We start from the raw sequence: 21,904 nt of genomic DNA, 5'->3' as shown, positions 1-21,904 counted from the left end.
TCTTATATTATTTAGACGTGTACAGTGGTTTTGTAATGTGTTCTTGCCTAACAAAAAAATTCAATAAACTGGTTTCCAGAATTGATGCTGCCTGCAAGCCAAGAATCCCCAAAGGTGAGCACATGAACCATATTCAGTTTCACTATAGAAATTCTGGAAAGACTGGTACCTATTATTTGCACATAAAGGTACGCTACACAACTAAATTGGCCAATGCTATCCCATTTGCAAAAAATGCGTAACAATTCTCATCTCTTGGTTCTATTCTATTTGCTATTTAGAGTAAGCAATTGCATACAGATCAATTTCTGAGGGGGAAAGTTGTTTTTGTTCTCAATCCTTGATAACATGTAAATGAGACATTTGGTCAGTTGAAAATACAAAAAGGTGAATTTTATTGTTCAATATTACATTAATAAACCGCATTATTTTTGGAATGCTTCAGTTCAGGGTAATGTGCTAACATAAGTGAACAGAATGGTTATAGCTAATGTAACCACACTACAAAAGAAATGGAGACAGGAGTGTGTGTTGTTGGATACAGTGGGTATTGAATGCAGTCACCCTGAATTGAAACGTATCCTATCCTCACACAAAGTGAAAACAGGTGATGTGAAAGACCAATTTGATTTATGTTGATTTCTTCTGCTTCTTCTTCTCTGCCTCCTCTTCTTTCTCCTTCTCGATTTCAGTCACAAGGGTTTCAATTTCTTTAGACTCCAAAAGCTGAGAAATATGTACAAAACAGGGAATTAGTAATGATTACAAAATCCATCCATCCAGAGAATAAATCAGTTAACTGCTTTTGAGCTATTAGTGCGTGTACCTTCAATGACTGATTTCTCCTGATCACAGCCAGCTCAATGTTCTTTCCTCCTGACTGGACGACCTGTGAGGATAGGGTCAGGAGGTCAGCATGCTGTTGTTCATTACCATCAACCACCATGAGTGACTTAGTTGCCCGATTTACACTATAGAACCGACCCAAACCATAGTTGCCGGCGTAGATATTTTCATTTCACAGTCCTTTCCAGCAACTATAGTGGACACATAATCAGGTTAGCCTAGTACAGCTCGCCTTGGCCATATGGTGTGGATCAGGCAAGTGCTGGTACTAGCCTACCTCCAAAAGGGCTTTGATGGCCAGCTTTATAGCCTCGTTGTCAGTGGCAATGGACTCCTCTGTGTAGTTCTTCTCCAGAAACTCCCGGACAGTCTTTGCACTGCGACCGATAGCATTAGCCTGCAGAAGAGTAGATGGAGAGGTTCCCAACAAAAAAAGCTAAGCAAGTAACCTTACAAAACAGTTTGACTGATTAAACCACACATCCAAGGCAATATACTACACCATTTCTTAAAAACCCCAAATAGGTTGAATAAAGCCAGTACTAGTGTGGGCATGTGTGTTCTGCTTTCTATCCATAAAGCCAGACATGAGGCCACTGTCTGCCACACACCTTCCAGGCATGGTATGTTCCAGACGGGTCGGTTTGGTACAGCCGTGGGGTTCCATCAGAGTCGAAGCCCACGATTAGAGCAGAGATACCGAAGGGTCTTCGTCCGTTACTCTGCGTGTAGCGCTGGAGGAGGAGGGTTAAGAGAGAGATACATTCTTACTCAAGGTGTTTGTGTGTGAGAAAATGCCAGGGTCATGTTCATTAGGCACCAAATGGTAGAGAAGTGAAACAGAGATGACTACCACTACTAATAAGAAACTCACTTTCATTTTCTGTTGCAGTGTTTCACTACAGCGTGCCCGAATGAACACTTGAGTGGAGTGTGGCAACGACACATTTTCATACCAGTGTCAGCCTACCTGTTTGAGTGTAGCGATGTGGCGTGTGATGTACTCCACCGTAACAGGGTCCTCTACAGTGAGCCTGTGGCTCTGACACTCTACCCTCGCTCTGTTGATAACTATACGAGCATCTGCCGTCAGACCTGGAAGGACAGGAGAAAGACAATATTAGACACGTCATACATTTCAGGCCTATTACTCAAAACCAACACAAAACACTTACTCTTCCACACACTAAAAAGCAGGCCTTGCATCTGAAATACACAGCACAGGCTAAATGATAACTATTCCCATTACCTGCAAATGCCATGCACACATGATCATCCAGTGCACAGATCTTGCGTACAGTCCTCTCCTCTTGGAGTTTAGCGACAGACTTTTTCTCAACACCCAGAACGACAATGTCTTTACCACGGATGCCAACCTGTACACATTAAGAAGAATGCTTAGTCTGCATAGCTTCATATGAGGTTATACAGATATCATTTTTCTGAGATGAGCATAAAGACGACCTGTTCAGCAACTTTAGCTAGCTGGGATAGTTGGCAGGTTAGCAACAACATGCAAGTCATGCTGGCCCCGATGTGTAAGTAACGTTAACTATCTGCTAACTATGTAACTAGCTAGCTTGAAAATGAGCAAGATGCTTCTCTGCAGCTAAAACTACAATCCACTGTCAATTCGACTTCACAAAGCAACTGAAGTATCTTAGTTAAGACTGGAAACCAAACGCAACGTCAAGTAGCTAGCTAACTAGCTTGCCTAGTTAAGCTAACTAACGTTAGCTAATAACACTCACCGCAGTCGAGCCTTTTTTCACAGCCTCTTGCGCATATTCCACTTGAAACAGGTGTCCATCGGGGGAAAAGACCGTTATAGCTCTATCATATCTAGCGGCCATATCTAACTACTAAGAAAAGTTAAATAAATAAAAAATACGAAGTGTTCACCTGTTAGCTAAACAACCCGCTAAGGCTTTGGACCAATGACAGCTTTGGAATGGTACCAATTTGCGCATGCGCTGGTATGGAAACGCTGAAAGGGCGGTGCGTTTGATCCCATCACGTCCGTTCCACCAGCAAGAACAAGCAAGACTAAGCAGGCATAAGGCCGTGACCTCTGTGATTTTCCTTCAAAATACAAGTCTGGAATTAAGATCGTGAAAAATAATACAAGTGGTCGAAATTTGTAAAATTTTTATGATGAAATGTTAGCAGACTTAGTTTAACAATATGAAAAAATAAATGAAGTGAATTGCCTTTATAGCACAAATTATATTATAGCATTGACCTTATTGTTGACAGCATTAAAAGTAATGATTACTAGATAGTTGTCATGGTAACAGTTACAAGGCTACTATTCATAATAATAGTAAAAATCTTGTGTACTTCAGGAGACAGCAGAGGGAGCACGCACCTATCCACATCGACTGTACAGTCAAGTTCCTCGGAGTACACATCACTGACAATCTGACAGTGGTGGATAAAGTACCCAATTGTCATACTTGAGTAAAGTAAAGATAGCTTAATATAAAGTGACTCAAGGAAAAGTGAGTCACCCAGTAAAATACTACTTGAATAAAAGTCAAAAAGTATTTGGTTTTAAATATACTTAAGTATTAAAAGTAAAAGTATGAATCATTTCGAATTCCTTATATTAAGCAAACCAGAGCACATGATTTTATTGTTTTTTTTTAAATGTATGGATAGCCTGGGGCACACTCCAAAAATCAGACATAATTTACAAACAAAGCATTTGTGTTTAGTGAGTCTGCCAGATCAGATGCAGCAGGGATGACCAGAGATTTTCTCTATAAGTGCGTGAATTGAACAAGCATTCAAAATGTAAGAAGTACCTTTGGGTGTCAGGGAAAATGCATGGATTAGAAAGTACATTTTTTTCTTTAGGAATGTAGTGGAGTAAAAGTACAAGTTGTAAAAAATATAAATAGTAAAGTAAAGGACAGATACCCCAAAAAATGACTTAAGTAGTATTTTAAAGTATTTTTACATAAGTACTTTACACCACTGCAATCTGAAATGGTCCACCCACACAGACAGTGTGGTGAAGAAGGCGTAACTTCAACTTCCGGAGGCTGAAGAAATTTGTCTTGGCCTCTAAGACCCTCACAAACTTTTACAGATGCAAAATTGAAAGCCTCCTGTTGGGCTGTATCACCGCCTGGTACAGCAACTACACCACCTGCAACCGCAGGGCTCTCCAGAGGGTGGTGCGTTCTGCCCAACGCATCACCAGGGGCACACTGCCTGCCCTCCAGGACACATACAGCACCCGATGTCACAGGAAGGCCAAAAAGATCATCAAGGACATCAACCATCCGAGCCACTGCATGTTCACCCCGCTATCATCCAGAAGGCGAGGGGCATCAAAGCTCGAATTGAGAGACTGAAAAACAGCTTCTAACTCAAGGCCATCAGACTGTTAAATAGCCATCACTCTGCCGGCTAGCTCCCCGTTACTCAACCCTGCACCTTAAAGGCTGCTACCCTATGTACATACTGTAGACATGGAATCATTGGTCACTTTAATAATGGAACTAGTCACTTTAATAAAGGAACACTAGTCCTTTATTAAAAATATATAAATATGAATAATTAGTAAAGGAGAGAAGGGGACAGTCAGTGGGGTATGGACAGGGTCAGATCAAGGACAGGAGTGGACTGTTAGTTGGGTTTAGTTCAGTTTAGTTTATTAGGATCCCATTAGCTACTCTTCCTGGGGTCAACATAAAACATTGAGTACAAACACATGACAAATAGACAATAACAACATAAAATAATAATTTAAATATAGGAGACACGAAGGGACAACTAAAATACTATTTACAGACTATTCATATATGAATATTCATAATATATTCTGATATACAGTACAGTTAAATTAGATCTTTAGAAAGAGGAGAGATGCTGTGATACAATGTGTTTTTGAACTGTTTTTTAAAGCTAAACTTGCTTTTTGCCTGAGTTCCCTCTGTTGGCAGAGCATTCCACATTGGCATGGCTCTATAGATAACTGAGCGACGCAGTAAATCTGTTTTTGGTTTTGGTACCGTGAAGAAGCCCATAGTGGCATGTCTGGTGGGGATTGTATGTCTGTTTGAAGTGTATGCAAATAGATTATACAACTGGTTAGGCATTTTCAACACACAAATGTTTCTTAAAAAGACTGAAAGAGAAGTAGTCAATTTCTCCTCAACCCTCATGAAACACTATCATGCATGATGTTGATGTTAATTCTGTGTGCATTTAAGGGCAAGAGGTGATGATTTGTTTTGAGCCAGCTGTGGCTTTGCTAGGTATTTATTTGCTGCACCTGAACATATTACCGGACAGTACTCAAGATGGGACAAGATCAAAGCCTGAGCAACTAGTACAGTTGATCTTTGTGTCAAAAAACAGCACATCTTTTTATAACAGACATACAGTGGCCCCTATTCTGAAACTATTCAGACCCATTGACTTTTTCTACATTTTGTTACGTTAGAGCCTTATTCCAAAATGGATTAAATTGTTGTTCCCTCATCAATTTATATGCAATACCCCATAATGACAAAGCAAAAACACATTTTTAGAAATGTAATTTATAAAACATGGAAATGTCACACTTACATAAGCATTCAGACCCTTTACTCGGTACATTGTTGAAGCACCTTTGGCAGCGATGACAGCCTTAAGTCTTCTTGGGTATAATGCTACAATCTTGGCACCCCTGTATTTGGGGAGTTTCTCCCATTTTTCTCTGCAGATCCTCTCAAACTGTCAGGTTGCATGGGGAGCGTTGCTGCACAGCTATTTTCAGGTCTCTCCAGAGATGTTAGAACGGGTTCAAGTCCGGGCTCTGGCTGGGCAACTCAAGGACATTCAGAGACTTGTCCCGAAGCCACTCCTGCGTTGTCTAGGCTGTGTGCTGTGGTGGTTACTTTCTGTATTATCAAATGATTATCTGCCTTATAGGCAGAGTTGCAAAGAAAAAGCCATATCTCAGACTGGCCAATAAAAATAAAAGATTAAGATGGGAAAAAGAACACAGACACTGGACAGAGGAACTCTGCCTAGAAGGACATCTTCCCGGAGTCGCCTCTTCACTGTTGACGTTGAGACTGGTGTTTTGCGGATTCTATTTAATGAAGCTGCTGTTGATAGACGTACTCGCTGGTAATTTGTTCTGGCTATCTACTCCGATTTCAGACCACGGGTAACATTTTCAGATATTTCACGTTTATAATTTTGACATAAGGTCTTTTAATTTCAAGTTAAAGTGTACTGTTAGCTAGCTAGCTAACGTTAGCTGGCTTACTCGCTAACTAACGTTTCGTGTATGATCTTATAATTCATATCTCAGAGACACTAGTTATAGCCTAATGTTAGCTAGCTAACATTGAACCTGGTTGGTTAGTCTACCTGTAGATTCATGCAGGGTAGTAGCGTCATGAGTTGGGATTATGGTTAATTGTTTACCTAGCTAGCTAGCTACATGTCTGAACAAAAGATGCTCATTTTAGTGTGCCAGAGCGCAGAATAACTGAAGTATTTACGAACGCTATATGGCCGGTGTCAGTAAACATTGGCAAAAAAACGTAAATAAATTGTTGCCAGCAGTACAGTTACAGTGCTTTGGATAACATGAAAACAGCCTAACCAGCTCTGCTAGGGCGAGTAAAATGGTCAGAGTGGGGTGTTCTCTCAGTATGTTTCTGGAAGTAGCTCGCAAGGTAGCTAATGTTAGTCAGTTAGCTTGGGTGCTTGACTGCTGTTGTGAGGTCAGAATGTTCGGATCAACCCTACTCTTTGGCCAGAGCGTCCAGTGTGTGCTCTGAACGTGAAACGCTCATGAACTACCTTAGACACACAAGTGTAAAGGAATGAATAAGAATATGTACATATAAATATATGGCCGAGCGATGGCCGGACAGCATATACCGCAGACTGACTGAGCAGAGGTTACAATCTTACAGCATGGAAGTGGCAGGGCTGAGTATTTGTTGAGATCTTGATTATGGAACAGGTTGCAGCTGGTGGGGATCTGATCTGCCTCCAGCACATCTGTCTCGCCCACACACACACACACACACACACACACACACACACACACACACACACACACACACACACACACACACACACACACACACACACACACACACACACACACACACACACACACACACAAAGAGGAAGAGGGAGAGAGCACTGGGAGAGTGGCGGCAGGTTAGGGAGACACAGGACGAGAAGTAGAGGGAGTGGCATGAGCAGATTTAACAGATTTCTCTGAAACCCACACATAATTATCTGTAAGGTCCCTTAGTCCAGCAGGGAATTTCAAACACAGATTCAACCACAAAGACCAGGGAGGTTTTTACAATGCCTTGCAAAGAAGGGCACCTATTGGTAGATGAGTAGAAATACAAAAAGCAGACATGTAATATCCCTTTGAGCATGGTGAAGTTATTAATTACACTTTGGATGGTGTATCAATACACCCAGTCACTACAACGGTACAATCATCCTTCCTAGCTTAGTTGATGGAGAGGAAGAAAACCACTCAGGGATTTCAAAACAGTTACAGAGTTTAATGGCTGTGAAAGGAGAAAACTGTGGATGCATCAACAACATTGTAGTTACTCCACAATACTAACCTAAATGACAGAGTGAAAAGAAGGAAGCCTGTACATAAACATATTCCAAAACATGCATCCTGTTTACAATAAGGCACTAAAGTAAAACAGCAAACAATGTGGTAAAGAAATTAACTTTAGGTCCTGAATACAAAAGGTTATGTTTGTGGCAAATCCAGCACAACATATCACTAAGTACAACTTCATATTTTCAAGCATTGTGGTGGCTGCATCATGTTATGGGTATGCTTGTCATCGGAAAGGACTAGGGAGTTTTTTAGGATAAAAAGAAACGGAATAGAGCTAAGCAGAAACAAAATCCAACAGACACTTGGAGACAAATTCACCTTTTAGAAGGACAATGACCTAAAACACAATGCCAAATATACACTGGAGTTGCTTCCCAAGACGTCATTGAATGTTCCTGAGTGGCCTAGTTAGTTTTGACTTAGATCGACTTGAAAATGTATGACAAGACTTGAAAATGGCTGTCTAACAATGATCAACAACCAACTTGACAGAGCGTGAAGAAATTTTCTTAGAATAATGTGCAAATATTGCACAAAACAGGTGTGCAAAGCTCTTAGAGTCTTACCCAGAAAGACTTGCAGCTGTAATCTCTGCCAAAGGTGATTCTAACATGTAATGATTCAGGGGTGTGAATACTTATGTAAATTAGATATTTCTGTATTTAATATCCAATAAATTTGCAGAAATGTCTAAAAACATGTTTTCACTTTGTTATTATGGATTTTTTGTATATGTACATTTTGAATTCAGGCTTTAACACAACAAATGTGATGATGGTATATAAGGCGAGATCCAATATCCCCATCTTGTAGTATTGACATTCCAGCTGGCGACAACAGGCAGGCATACAGATTGAGCTCGGTAATATGCCACTCAGGCAAAACAGCAAAAAAGGGGCACTACTGGTCACAGTTGATTTTTGATGGTTTTGAATTGAAGGCAGATGACTTGCATATATCATACATTTCCAAGCGTAATGAAAACACAGACGGAGTGATTTATTTTCAAATTTGCCCTCGTGGAGAAATTGATGGAGAAAAGCTCTGTTATGCTAAGGGTTGCGCTTGACCTATGTTAGCCTTTCTTAGTCAGACGTCAGCTTTAACAGAATGTCAATCTACATTATAAAGTGCTATCCAGCAACATAGGCCTTGTTGTCCACCTTTCACTCAAGCCATCAAACAGTGGAATAGATTAACATTGTTAAAGGTTTCACAGTTGATGGTATAGCAATGAGTGAAATACAATGATCTGACAAACATTGAGGACTTTGCTAAACAAGTACTTCTGGAAAATGTCTTAACAAATGATCTACTCTATATTCACAGTCTAGATTTTCTCATTTGCAGCCAGTGTGATAATAAGGTAGTGGTTGATAGCAAGAATAGGAAAGATCTTATCGTTGAAGTAAGATAACCTTTGATCCCGTCATCTGAAATGTATCTTGAACAGCAATTGGCCCAACAGAGCGGGACTTCTAGCATGTGCAATACTTCTTGCAATATTCATCAAAGCTATGTACTCCATGCACCACAGACACTACTAGTAAAATGGTTATATGACAACAAAAAACAATTTACCTACACATTTTACTCTGTCCAGCAGACATAGCAAGCACACATATGAATTGTCTAGTGTAATGACATTTTCAGATAAATATACATTTTTTAAAATGTACACAAACTCTTAGGATAAACTTTGGTACATTAACTGTACTCAAAGATCAAAATCTCCACTAGCCTATATCTTTGAATTAGTCTAACATTTATTTTCTGAAGCTTCATTTGTTTTGGTAGCATATAGAAGAACACATCGGAAACAGACCACTAACTTGTGCACTGACCAATGGAATGACAAGTATTCACCTGGCAAAATTCCCAGTCCGTCTAAGTGCCTACCATGTCCAACAAGTAGAGAGGATTATGATACACTACGAAATGGAAAGTTGCTTAATGGTGGGATTATAGATGTTTACAACAGTCAAGTGAAATCTCACAAGAAATAAAATAATGTATTAATGGCTCCTGCATCTTTTGGTAGCAAAGAATTGCATAACGTCTATTGGCAAAACATAGATGTTCTACCAAAGGTCCTAGAAGCAGTGTTCAATTGGTGGTGTTTTGAGGTAGTGATAATACCTGTGAATCTGAGATCCTCACATTGGGTATCCATAGCAATTGACAAGAATCAGAGAGTGACAAACGGTACAAACATATCATTAAGTTGTAGAATAATGAACTCCTTACAGCTATATGAAATGGAGCTTGAGGGCATTATGTACCAACTGCAAAAATACCTGGCCATGCAATACTTGGCATGTCATGGAGTTCTGGTGGATATTAGTATCGACTATGAATTCTGTCATCAATGCCCTATATGTATAAAACATACAGATAGCAGAAGTTGTGGTATCTATATGTTTGTTTTCCAAAGCAGTCCTTTTTGGAGGAAGCATTAATCGATTTTGTCACAAGGGTATGAGAGACTGTCTGTCGTATGTGTTGACAGAAATTAAGTATTTACTTAGAAAGTTGGAGCTGAACAATGAATTAAAGCTCTATACTTTCATGTGGATTTAAGATGACGTATTCATTTTTGAATGACTTGCATGAAATGACAAGTTACCTTCTGAATTATTCTTATTTATATAAATTATTTAAAAAATTTGATATTTTTATTTAAATGATTAATGAGATCAAGGAAGTCATGAATTTGAGGAAAATATAATTTTATGAAACACCTGTTGTGTAATGAATGACTCATACAATGAATTAAGTAATCTTATCAATTGTACTGGAGGGTTTATTGAAAGACAATCTTTATGGACATAATTTGAGGTTTTGGGTCTCTATAGTTAGTGTGATCTTACTGGAAAATAATTATTTCACGTACTTTTCCAAGACTGGATGTGAAAGAATAATCACCTGTTGAATGTTATATGGTGCATGATTCTCAGAGGTGTAATTTTGTCTTTCAGGAACTGAAAGCCTGGGACCTTTGAGATGTGATGTTCCTCGCCAAGGGCATTTGCTGAAATCACAAAAGAACCAAATGGAAGTTGTGTTGATATTCTTGTAAATATTCTTGTTTAAATTCATAAGCATTAGTTATGTTTATATTAGCAAAGTTTGAATACAAAGATTTTAGGTCAGCTTTCAATGTACGACTTGTAATTCTTAAACATTTATTTTGTGTAATTATGTTTTGGGTTGTTGTGCTTTTCTACTTTTCTAGTGACTCATCTTTTTATTGGTGTTTCCCAGCAGTTTGTGATTTGTTAGTATTTATTTGTAGAAACATGGGCAATATGCATGTCCAATATGAAAAACGATTGGATTTACAGTGCCTTGCGAAAGTATTCGGCCCCCTTGAACTTTGCGACCTTTTGCCACATTTCAGGCTTCAAACATAAAGATATAAAACTGTATTTTTTTGTGAAGAATCAACAACAAGTGGGACACAATCATGAAGTGGAACGACATTTATTGGATATTTCAAACTTTTTTAACAAATCAAAAACTGAAAAATTGGGCGTGCGAAATTATTCAGCCCCCTTAAGTTAATACTTTGTAGCGCCACCTTTTGCTGCGATTACAGCTGTAAGTCGCTTGGGGTATGTCTCTATCAGTTTTGCACATCGAGAGACTGAAATTTTTTCCCATTCCTCCTTGCAAAACAGCTCGAGCTCAGTGAGGTTGGATGGAGAGCATTTGTGAACAGCAGTTTTCAGTTCTTTCCACAGATTCTCGATTGGATTCAGGTCTGGACTTTGCCTTGGCCATTCTAACACCTGGATATGTTTATTTTTGAACCATTCCATTGTAGATTTTGCTTTATGTTTTGGATCATTGTCTTGTTGGAAGACAAATCTCCGTCCCAGTCTCAGGTCTTTTGCAGACTCCATCAGGTTTTCTTCCAGAATGGTCCTGTATTTGGCTCCATCCATCTTCCCATCAATTTGAACCATGTTTGACAGTGGGGATAGTGTGTTCAAGGTGATGAGCTGTGTTGCTTTTACGCCAAACATAACGTTTTGCATTGTTGCCAAAAAGTTCAATTTTGGTTTAATCTGACCAGAGCACCTTCTTCCACATGTTTGGTGTGTCTCCCAGGTGGCTTGTGGCAAACTTTAAACAACACTTTTTATGGATATCTTTAAGAAATGGCTTTCTTCTTGCCACTCTTCCATAAAGGCCAGATTTGTGCAATATACGACTGATTGTTGTCCTATGGACAGAGTCTCCCACCTCAGCTGTAGATCTCTGCAGTTCATCCAGAGTGATCATGGGCCTCTTGGCTGCATCTCTGATCAGTCTTCTCCTTGTATGAGCTGAAAGTTTAGAGGGACGGCCAGGTCTTGGTAGATTTGCAGTGGTCTGATACTCCTTCCATTTCAATATTATCGCTTGCACAGTGCTCCTTGGGATGTTTAAAGCTTGGGAAATGTTTTTGTATCCAAATCCGGCTTTAAACTTCTTCACAACAGTATCTCGGACCTGCCTGGTGTGTTCCTTGTTCTTCATGATGCTCTCTGCGCTTTTAACGGACCTCTGAGACTATCACAGTGCAGGTGCATTTATACGGAGACTTGATTACACACAGGTGGATTGTATTTATCATCATTAGTCATTTAGGTCAACATTGGATCATTCAGAGATCCTCACTGAACTTCTGGAGAGAGTTTGCTGCACTGAAAGTAAAGGGGCTGAATAATTTTGCACGCCCAATTTTTCAGTTTTTGATTTGTTAAAAAAGTTTGAAATATCCAATAAATGTCGTTCCACTTCATGATTGTGTCCCACTTGTTGTTGATTCTTCACAAAAAAATACAGTTTTATATCTTTATGTTTGAAGCCTGAAATGTGGCAAAAGGTCGCAAAGTTCAAGGGGGCCGAATACTTTCGCAAGGCACTGTAAGTTGATGGGCCACTCTATAAGGGAGGCCAAATGAGCAGCGTCACTCCTCGGTGTAAACTCTGTGGATTTAGAAACTAGAAGTTCTCCTGAGTAGAATGGACGCCATTTTTAATGTGACACAATTTACAGAGAATTTTGTATGGTGCAATATTTATGTCCAATATGGAAAATACTTTTGGATTTATGTTGATGGGCCACACTATACGCTCCGGCCAAATGAGCAGCGACGCTCCTCTGGGTGTAAACTCTGTGGAGTTGGACAGCTGAACTTCTCCTGAGTAGAATGGACCAGCCTTTTACTGCGACACAATTTACAGATAGATTTGTATGGTGCAATAAATGATCGAAGTACACACAAAAAACATTGTTGATAATTTAGGCTTGACATTTATTTATTTGATAAAATAATGACATATCTCATAGAAATACGTTTAATTATTATTTGTATGATAACGAGTATGAAATATATAGATAATTGCGCATATTTTCCATAATTATACCACTAATTATTCATATACAATTTATACAGGACGGGACTATTATTCTGAAGGATTCCAAAAATACGTGATCCGGAAGTACTTCTTTATCCTTGACTACTATGACGTCTTGATAGAAAGTGATTCACCGGAAGTCTAGGGGAACCAAACTACGACCTGCATCAATTTGAAGAGATAGCTGGAGTTTTTATTTTTTATTAAAACCATTTGCTGGTTAGTTAGCTCGTTTTTTGCTATCTTTTTTTTTGTATTATGCCTAAATGATGAAATAGCGCAGCTGAACTCTTGAGTATTAGCAAATATTCTCTGACTGATATCTGTGGAGCTGATCTGCTGCATGTTTATTTAATCTGCCTCGTTTTTCATCTGATACTGAGCATGCCTGCTCCTTACCTTGAACAAATTAGAAGAGCCAAGGAGTGGCAGGATGCCAAAGTTACTTCCACCATTACACCCACCTTGAAGAAGATATGCATCAAAACAGTGAGTCGTCACATGGATGTACTAGACAAAAAAGCTCTAGGTAAGTGTCTCATCTTCGATGCAACCAAGGGAGTTTTTTACATTGTGCTGGACGAAGGACGATCTTGGTTGCATCAAAGCTAAATGTTACTCAGCTATTTTAGCTAATGCATGTACAATACATGAATGGACTGGTACCCAAACTAGCTCTCGAAAACGCTAGGTGGCATTCTGCCTTCTCCCTACAGTTTTCAGCCATTATTAACTTCGCCCACAACTGACTCGTGTGAACTACAATCCCGACGCAGTTTTAACTTTTAGAAACGTCAATAATCATAGCTTGCGATACGACTTTTGAAACATATGGCCCATATCTTTCATCGATAAAGAATCCTTCAAATAAAAAATAAACTATATTGTAGGAGTTTTGCGAAGAACCATACAGCTATGGGTGTCTCCATCCAAAGAAACGACACTACTTGAATTACACTTACACACAGGTGTACGGGGGCATGCTACACTTAACACAAATATAAATGCAACATGTAAAGTGTTGCTCCCATGTTTCATGAGCTGAAATGAAAGAGTGCGCAATTGTCATGCTGACTGCAGGAATGTCCACCAGCGCTGTTGCCACATAATGTAATGTTAATGTCTCTAACATAAACCCTCTCCAACGATGTCAACATTGTGAACAGAGTGCCCCGTGGTGGGGTTAGGGTATGGCCAGGCATAAGCTATGGACAACAAACACAATTGCATTTTTATCAATTTCAATGCACAGAGATACCATGACGAGATCTTGAGGCCCATGGTCGTGCTATTCATCTGCTGCCATCACCTCATGTTTCAGCATTATAATATACAGTCCCATGTCACAAGGATCTGTACACAATTCCTGGAAGCTGAAAATGTCCCAGTTCTTCCATGACCTGCTTACTCACCAAACATGTCACCTATTGAGAATGTTTGGGATGCTCTGGGTTGACTTGTAGACAGCGTGTTCCAGCTCCCGCCAATATCCTGCAACTTCGCACAGCCATTGAAGAGGAGTGGGACAACATTCCACAGGCCACAATCAACAGCCTGATCAACTCTGTGCGTCTCACTGCATGAGGCAAATGGTGGTCACATCAGATACTGACTGGTTCTCTGATCCACAACCCTACTTTTTTTTAAAAAAGGTATGCATATCTGTATACCCAGTCATGTGAAATCCATAGATTAGGGCCTAATGAATTTATTCCAATTGACTGATTTCCTTATATGAACTGTAACTCAGTCAAATCTTTGAAATATTTGCATGTTGCATTTTATATTTTTGTTCAGTATAGATAGGCAATTAGCATAGGTGGTTGTCTGTTGTCAAACAAGCGCTGTAACATGGAGATATGGCCGTGTGGGCACACTAATCCTATCAAGGTGTGTATCAATTTGACCTTTTATTGTTTTTTTTACAAATTATTTCTCGCAGATATGAAAGATAAGGTCCTAATGCTTCCAAAACTGTACCTCAAGCGACATTTGTTAATGTTCAGATTGAGCGTTGGGGCTCTTAACAAAACTCCCCCATGCAGAAGAATCCTTTGTCCAATGACTCTTATGTGTAATGACTAGCTAGAATGTTCCTTACTGACTGTATATCCTAAAGAGGATAAACAAGATAAAATGTAGTCTGAATATCCTGAAAATTAACCGTTTTTAATATTACCCATTTAGACCTACCAATCTCACTGATCAAGGAGCTCCTGCAGCATTTAAACATTGTTGATCTGGATAGAATTCAGCCTGCAGTGAACCGGAAAGGTAAGTACTGTAAAGCCTAGCTTTGGTCATTGGCTCTGTCAGCTACGCTCTCACTATGACTGTCAGTGGAGAGATCAGCGCAGCCAAATTACATACTGGACCAGCGCTATATAACACCCAACAGGCCTCAAATCACACTGCTGATTTTTCAGACAGGGGGAAGCTCATTGAGGGTAGCTAACTACTGCTATTCTATTAAACATTTTATTTGTCTGTCTTTCAGGAATCTCCACCTCCTTTGTGTGGGCAGGAATATTGAGAAGAATCTCTGGGCCTCGCAAAGGGAGTGTAAGTATCTTATCCACATAATAATCCACCTTTGTACCATCTGGCTTTTTCACTATTTAAATTCCATCATGCAGTTAACTTCACTCTCCACCACATACTAAGGTGAGGCAATCCACTGAGAATGTTGAAAAGTACAAAACAACAGCCGGATAACTAGTTTTAGTTCCAAGGTTGGCTATGTGTGTGATCTATAGCCTGAAACACTAGTTCTGAACCCTATAACACTAGTTCTGAACTATACCTTCTAGAGAATGTGTTCCTTTGCCCTAATTATTATGTTATTCTTGTTTGTTTTCCAGACAATACTCACCGAAGATGAATGGAGGGAGATAAGCATGCATAAGCTCTTTAACTTGGCCTTCTATGGCTTCAGGTTCGGAGGTGATACAAAATACCTCCTGAATGTCAACTTTAACTCCCTTCTCTTAGTCATGGCCAAATACATCCAGCACCTGGTTCTTCGAACATCACGACCACACGGCTACTTCTTCGCGAGGAGGTCCGTTCTGAGCGTTCTGGAGAAGGGTGTAAGGTGCATTCAACTGGGAGAGAGCACTCAGCTCAGAGAGTGGCCCAGTGATGTCTTATACACCCTGCACCGTTTACTGGACCACGGGGCAGCCCGTGATGTCATCATAAACCAGAGCCCAGATCCTCGTCTGCTGGCTTGGATTCTTCATGGCAGGGGACCTCGGAGTAAAAGCCACCAATGTCCAATGGAGTCCATGCAAGGTGAGATGGTCAAATGTTGCCAGGCGCCAAACACTGCAGGAAGCAGCGCTGGAGATGCTGAGGCAGCCAACTGCCAGGTCCCAGAGAAAGAGGAGCCTGATGAAGAAGATAATAATGGTGGGACCCCATGCAAGCGTCCAAGGTTGAGTATTGCCTCTGCGAAGGCAGAGCTTGACTTGACCAGCACTCCATGCCAATGTATGGTCCCCAAGCCATTGTGCCAGATGTTTATACCCTCGGCTGGTCACTCGACAGAGATTTGCCACAAGGGGCAAATCCATTCACTAAAGATCAATGACTTCCGGGGTGGAGTCTTCCCTGTACTGCTTCCTCTCCTGCCTTCTTGGCTGTGCCTCCACTCTCTAAGCCTGCAAAGTGCTTGTAAGTGTATAATCTATACAATCTATTGTGTTTTATGTGTTTATTACAAAGATAGAGTATGCTAAAAAGGACAGTTATGAACGTGGAATGCACTCGTTGGTTGCCTCCCAAATGGCACCCTATTCACTTTATTGTGCACTACCAGGGTAAGGGGAATAGGGTACTATAAAGGCTATAGGGTGTATTCGGACACAGGCCGAGTGTTTCTGTTGTTGATGCCTCTGTCTGCAGGGACCTTTGAGGAGGGTGATGCGTTGAGCCTGGCAGAGTCTCTCCAGCAGCTGTCTGCTACACCAGGCTGCTCCCTGATTGAGCTGAGTGTGGGGTCCCTGACCCATCCTGCTCTCATGGAGTCCCTGCTGAATGCATGTCCCACCCTCAGGTCATTCTCCATGGAGATCCACCCGGTAGCAGAGTACCACAGAGCCCCACTGAGAAGCATTCCCCAGCCTGCACACCATGCAGGTGGCCGACAATCTAGTATATGGACCACCCAAAGTTATTCATATCCAACCTGTACAAAATGTTTTTGTTTTTTTGTAGTTTGTGGGGCCGGTTTACCAGACATAGAGTAATCCTCATCTTAGATTAAATGCAGATTTGAACTAAAATCAAGTTTTAGCGAGTTGTCGGGTTAGGTGAGATTAATTTAACAAGAAAAGTGAAATCTCAACATAAGAAAGGTTAACATATTAAGACATGAGGATTGCATATTTATAAAACAATGGTATATAAATGTTTACTTTTTAAAATTTAGTCACAGAGAATTGGATGTCTACAAAGAGCATTTATTTTTGCATTGTATTTGAGAACTTGTCCCAACTTTTCATTGCTAGAACTCTCACTGGAGAAGCTGTGTGTGAAAGTACCCAAATTGAGGACCAGTGTGGAGAGTCTGATGTGTGTGTTGCTACGCTCTCCTCGCCTCACCTCACTTCACGTCTCAGGAATCAATAGCTCAACTGGCTTCTCACCCAGCCACCTCCTCAACACAGTGGCAGGTAACATGGAGTCATTTAAAACCACTGTCAACGTAGAGTACAAGCACTACATTTCATTTAACAGTTTTTTTTATTAGTGTGCTTCTAATTGCTTCAGCAATAACTTAATGTGCAATGTATGTGGAACACTTCATAGCCGTAGGAGATATTTTGGTATATTTTCTCCCATATGGTAAAATTGTTTGGACAGAGTCCAATCGCCACCTGAAGGACCTCACCTTGGAGGATATCAACCTGTCTGATTGTCACTGTGCAATCTTCCAGCTACTGGATAACTACTGTATGTTGGAAGGTAAGGAATGATTTCCATGAAGTAGTTTTTATATCAAGTGATGTAGTAAAATTGAAATTAAATCTGTTTTTATCTAACATGTATGCAGCTCTAAAAAGTGGTATGCAGCATGGATATCACAAACAAGCAAAGCCTCTTGCATTTGACCAGTCTATTCTATGGCTGTGTCTCAAATGGCACCCTATTCCTTATGTAGTGCACTACTTTTGTCAAGGGCCTAAAAGGAAAACGGTGCCATTTGGGATGCATCCTAATTGTATTCTCCTGTCTGCTCTATAATGACAGCGTTGTCATTGAAGGACTGTCGGCTTCTGGAGAAATGCAGTGACAAGGAAGATGTCGTCCGACAGCTGGTTAATTCTCTCAAAAAGGTTCCATCTCTCCAGTCTCTCAACCTGGCTCAAAACCGCCTCGGTAAGAGGCCAACTTAGCTTTGTTTCATAGGTTTCGTTCAGACTTTTCATGCTACATCCCCCGCCCCTGCCACCTTTTATTTTATTTAACCTTTATTTAACTAGGCAAGTTAGTTATGAACAAATTCTTATTTACAATGACGGCCTACCAAAAGGCAGGTCTCTTGCGGGGACCTGGGGCTGGGATTAAAATTTTAAAAAATATAGGACAAAACACACATCACGACAAGAGAGACACCAGAACACTACATAAAAAAGAGACTTAAGACAACAACCTAGCATGGCAGCAACACATGACAACAACATGATAGCAGCACAAAACATGGTACAAACACTATTGGGCACAGACAACAGCACAAAGGCAAGAAGGTAGAGACAACAATACATCACGCAAAGCTACTACACCTCTGGATGGTATGAATTCGATTTTTGAGTGTATGAATTGAAACAACTATTTTTATTTTGTCCTTTTAGCCAAGACTGTGACAGTTTTGGGGGAACTCTTCAAAGGACCCTCACCAAGCACAGTGAAAGAGCTGGACATCAGGCAAGTAGCTGCTATAAGCATTTCAGTAGGCTGTTTTGGCATTTTGTGAAGAGGCCTAATTTGTCTTATAAGAGTTGTCCCTATTCTCCACACTTCCCCCAAAGTGTGTGCAAGCAAACTCCCTGTCGTGGATTGGTGTAAGCATTGGCTGTAGGGAGTTTCAAGTTCCACCACTGTTAAATCCATGATGTAGAGTGTACAACTGCAGACTTTGAGAGAAGGGTGGCAAATTGGAACGTAGCCATTCTGTTTCTTGTATTTCCTGTCTTTGTCGTTGATAGCTCCAACTTCATCCAGCCTCCTGAGCTGCTAGAGTTAGGGAAGTTGTTGGAGACCCACCGTCCTCCCCAGAGACTACTCCTCACCCTGAAGAGCAACCCACTGGACAGAAACATGGAGCTGAGGGACACAGCTCTGGGCTCGCTCAGTCACCTTTGTGACCTCATCACCGACCACTGGAACTCCAGGGACACCATGGCTGACCACATCAGCATCATGTGAACTAGGTCTTAGGTCATGCGAATGGAGTAGGGTGAAGTTGCCTCTAGGTGCTGATCTTGGAACAGTTTTGTGAGGAAGAGGAAGCTGGTCCTAGACCTCTAGATAGGGAACACTTCGCCTCGTAACCCTGCGAATTATGGGTTGTGTACATTATTAACACTAAAATGTTTTGCAATGGGAAAAAAATATGAGCATTGTTTATTAGACAAGAACAGATAGTACTTCCCTGTTTCACTCCAGTTCAGACCAACTGAACATTACCCTGGATAAAATGTTGTTCCTTAACCTTAAGTGAACAAACATTTGCTGCTACCCAAGAGAAGTTCCTGGAAATCGAAATTGCTTCAGTTTTAAGTATTTTGTAAGGAACATTTGTATGAACAATATTTTCCAGTTTACAACACATATATGTGTTGCTGTTTTGTATGTCAAGGCTGTTGCAGGCCTAATAAGCCAAAAACAATGTGTTACATAAATACAAGTGGCCTTATATTTGGCATTTTAAATTGTGAAATAATGGCATAAGAGCTTATTCAGCATCTTTATTGTTGATATATTGTCATGTTTGTAATGCAGCATCTGCAGCCCTTAAAAATCATGTTTGTTGTTTTTTGGGGTCATTGGCCTAGAACAGGGATAGGCAACTGCGGATCAGTTACTGAGTCACTCAATTAGCCGATGTCATCAAAACATTTTTAGATTTCTGGCAAGACTAACTTACCAATCTAATCATGGTCGAATTACTGACCGGGGGACCCCATTTGATTTTGTAACTTACAGTCTGATATCATATTAAAACTGCAAACATTTGTGATGGAAAGTTGTATTGTTTCTGCTTTTCTAAAAACCAATTTCTGTCTTCGATGTTTGTGCAATTCTAATAACCAATTTCTGTGTTCATGCAAGTAAGTGACTGAACGAATCCTCACCATCAGTATCTGCAATTTGGCAGTACGCCCAGAACCTTGTTTTGAGAAATTTAAGGTTTCAGCTTGGAGAGAAGAAGCCTTGTAAGGTATTGGTCTGTCCCATGCATGAACCAAACATTATTGATGAATTTATTATGAATAAGCTAAATCATGCAAATATAATTTGTGTGGAAGCAGTATAAAAGAGATCTAACGGGACTGCCCCGATAGAGCTCCGTTAAGACCGGTACTTTATGCATCTACATTTGACTGTGACCTCTCCAGCTTCCTGTTAATAAACAATGATTCATTTAAGATGAACTTCGAGTGTCCCTATGTGGAATTGCAGCAAACTTGCTTTAAAACTGACCTATTTTCTCTATGCTCTAAACCTTCAATATTTTCTCTCTACTGTCAAGAGGGGGGCTGATAAAATTGGGGGGAGGGTGGGCAACAATTTGACTTAGGGCCCCCAAAAGGCTTTGACTGCATGTGTGGGTTTGAATGTGGGTACGCAGACCTGCAAGCCACTGCGGACCCTACATTTTTTGTAGCCCCCCCCAATCAAAGTTGCCCATCCATGACCTAGAATATCTTGTTTGTTGAATTGCTAGTTGTCTTGGTTCAATAAATCCTGACATGAGTGAAATTGTCTAACGTCTTTACAAAATACTTTTGTTATCAAGGCAATAAACTATACGATTCAATCGAAAACAAATATAAGTACATTTAGACAATATACATGAATATTTACCCAGTGAATAGAACATAAAATGGACTGGAAAGAAAGATGTGGTGACAATTACATATTAGGAATTGCCTTTACATAAAAATAAAATAGTCTTTAATATGGTTATTACATTGTTACACACCCTTATAAAAAGAGTATGGTGGATTGATGAAAATAAAACCTAATATAACTCAAACGGAAAGCATTTGCATTTTTGCGCAGTCATAAGGAATAGAAAGAAGCCTATTTGGAGCCCAAGAAATATTACATCCCATATAAATGTTCACTGGTCTAGTAGCAGTGCCGATATTAGCATGTAAATCTTGGTGGGGCAAAAATTAAATGTGGGATGGATCCCAGCAAAGCCACTACACAACACGAATTGCACTATAACTGACAAACTGTTTGGGCCTACATAAAACTGTCCCAAACACGTTACCACTGCTAAACCTGGCTTTCAGCGGAGCCTTGTCTGGCAGCGAAACAGTTCATTAAGCCTCATTTACTGCCTTAAAAAAAAACATAGCGGATATGGCAGACTTGCTTAAACAAATGTGGTTTCTACTGACAATTGAGATGTACAGTTGAAGTTGGAATTTTACATACGCTTAGGTTGTTTACAGACAGATTATTTCACTTATAATTCACTGTATCACAATTCCAGTGGGTCAGAAATTTACATACACTAAATTGACTGTGCCTTTAAACAGCTTGGAAAATTCCGGAAGATGATGTCATGGCTTTAGAAGCTTCTGATAGGCTAATTGACATAATTTGAGTCAAAAGGAGGTGTACCTGTGGATTTATTTCAAGGCCTACAGTGTCTCTGCTTGACATCATGGGAAAATCAAAAGAAATCAGCCAAGATCTCAGAAAAAAAAATGTAGACCTCCACAAGTCTGGTTCATCCTTGGGAGCAATTTCCAAACGCCTGAAGTGACCACGTTGATCTGTACAAACAGTAGT

The 21,904-nt window shown here is 40.2% G+C and overlaps 2 protein-coding genes across 3 annotated transcripts; one reads left to right on the top strand and one right to left on the bottom strand.

Moving 5' to 3' along the window:
- Positions 1-367: 367 nt before the first annotated feature.
- LOC109898083 (proteasome subunit alpha type-7-like) lies at positions 368-2,889 on the bottom strand. The gene is made up of 7 exons (XM_020492864.2): positions 2,598-2,889; positions 2,096-2,222; positions 1,817-1,941; positions 1,458-1,580; positions 1,124-1,243; positions 827-889; positions 368-726 (listed from the first exon to the last, which is right to left on the bottom strand). Exons 1-7 carry the CDS (start codon positions 2,697-2,699, stop codon positions 631-633), a joined length of 756 nt encoding a protein of 251 aa, XP_020348453.1. The 5' UTR covers positions 2,700-2,889; the 3' UTR covers positions 368-630.
- Positions 2,890-12,995: 10,106 nt separating this feature from the next.
- lrrc41 (leucine rich repeat containing 41) lies at positions 12,996-20,529 on the top strand. Of its 2 annotated transcripts, none has more exons than XR_004211214.1 (10): positions 12,996-13,400; positions 15,059-15,145; positions 15,369-15,433; positions 15,733-16,546; positions 16,778-17,011; positions 17,383-17,547; positions 17,738-17,839; positions 18,139-18,253; positions 18,727-18,799; positions 19,081-20,120. XR_004211214.1 is itself a non-coding variant. In XM_020492862.2 (10 exons), exons 1-10 carry the CDS (start codon positions 13,256-13,258, stop codon positions 19,298-19,300), a joined length of 2,034 nt encoding a protein of 677 aa, XP_020348451.1. In that variant the 5' UTR covers positions 12,996-13,255; the 3' UTR covers positions 19,301-20,529. The 2 variants fall into 2 exon arrangements, 1 of the variants encoding a protein (XP_020348451.1); XM_020492862.2 differs by having other exon boundaries at positions 18,125-18,253; positions 19,081-20,529.
- Positions 20,530-21,904: the final 1,375 nt, after the last annotated feature.

Source organism: Oncorhynchus kisutch, linkage group LG10, assembly GCF_002021735.2.
Source record: "Oncorhynchus kisutch isolate 150728-3 linkage group LG10, Okis_V2, whole genome shotgun sequence".
NCBI classification, from domain to species: domain Eukaryota; kingdom Metazoa; phylum Chordata; class Actinopteri; order Salmoniformes; family Salmonidae; genus Oncorhynchus; species Oncorhynchus kisutch.
Note: the sequence above shows the minus strand (reverse complement) of the source record. Positions and strands in the feature narration are given on the sequence as shown.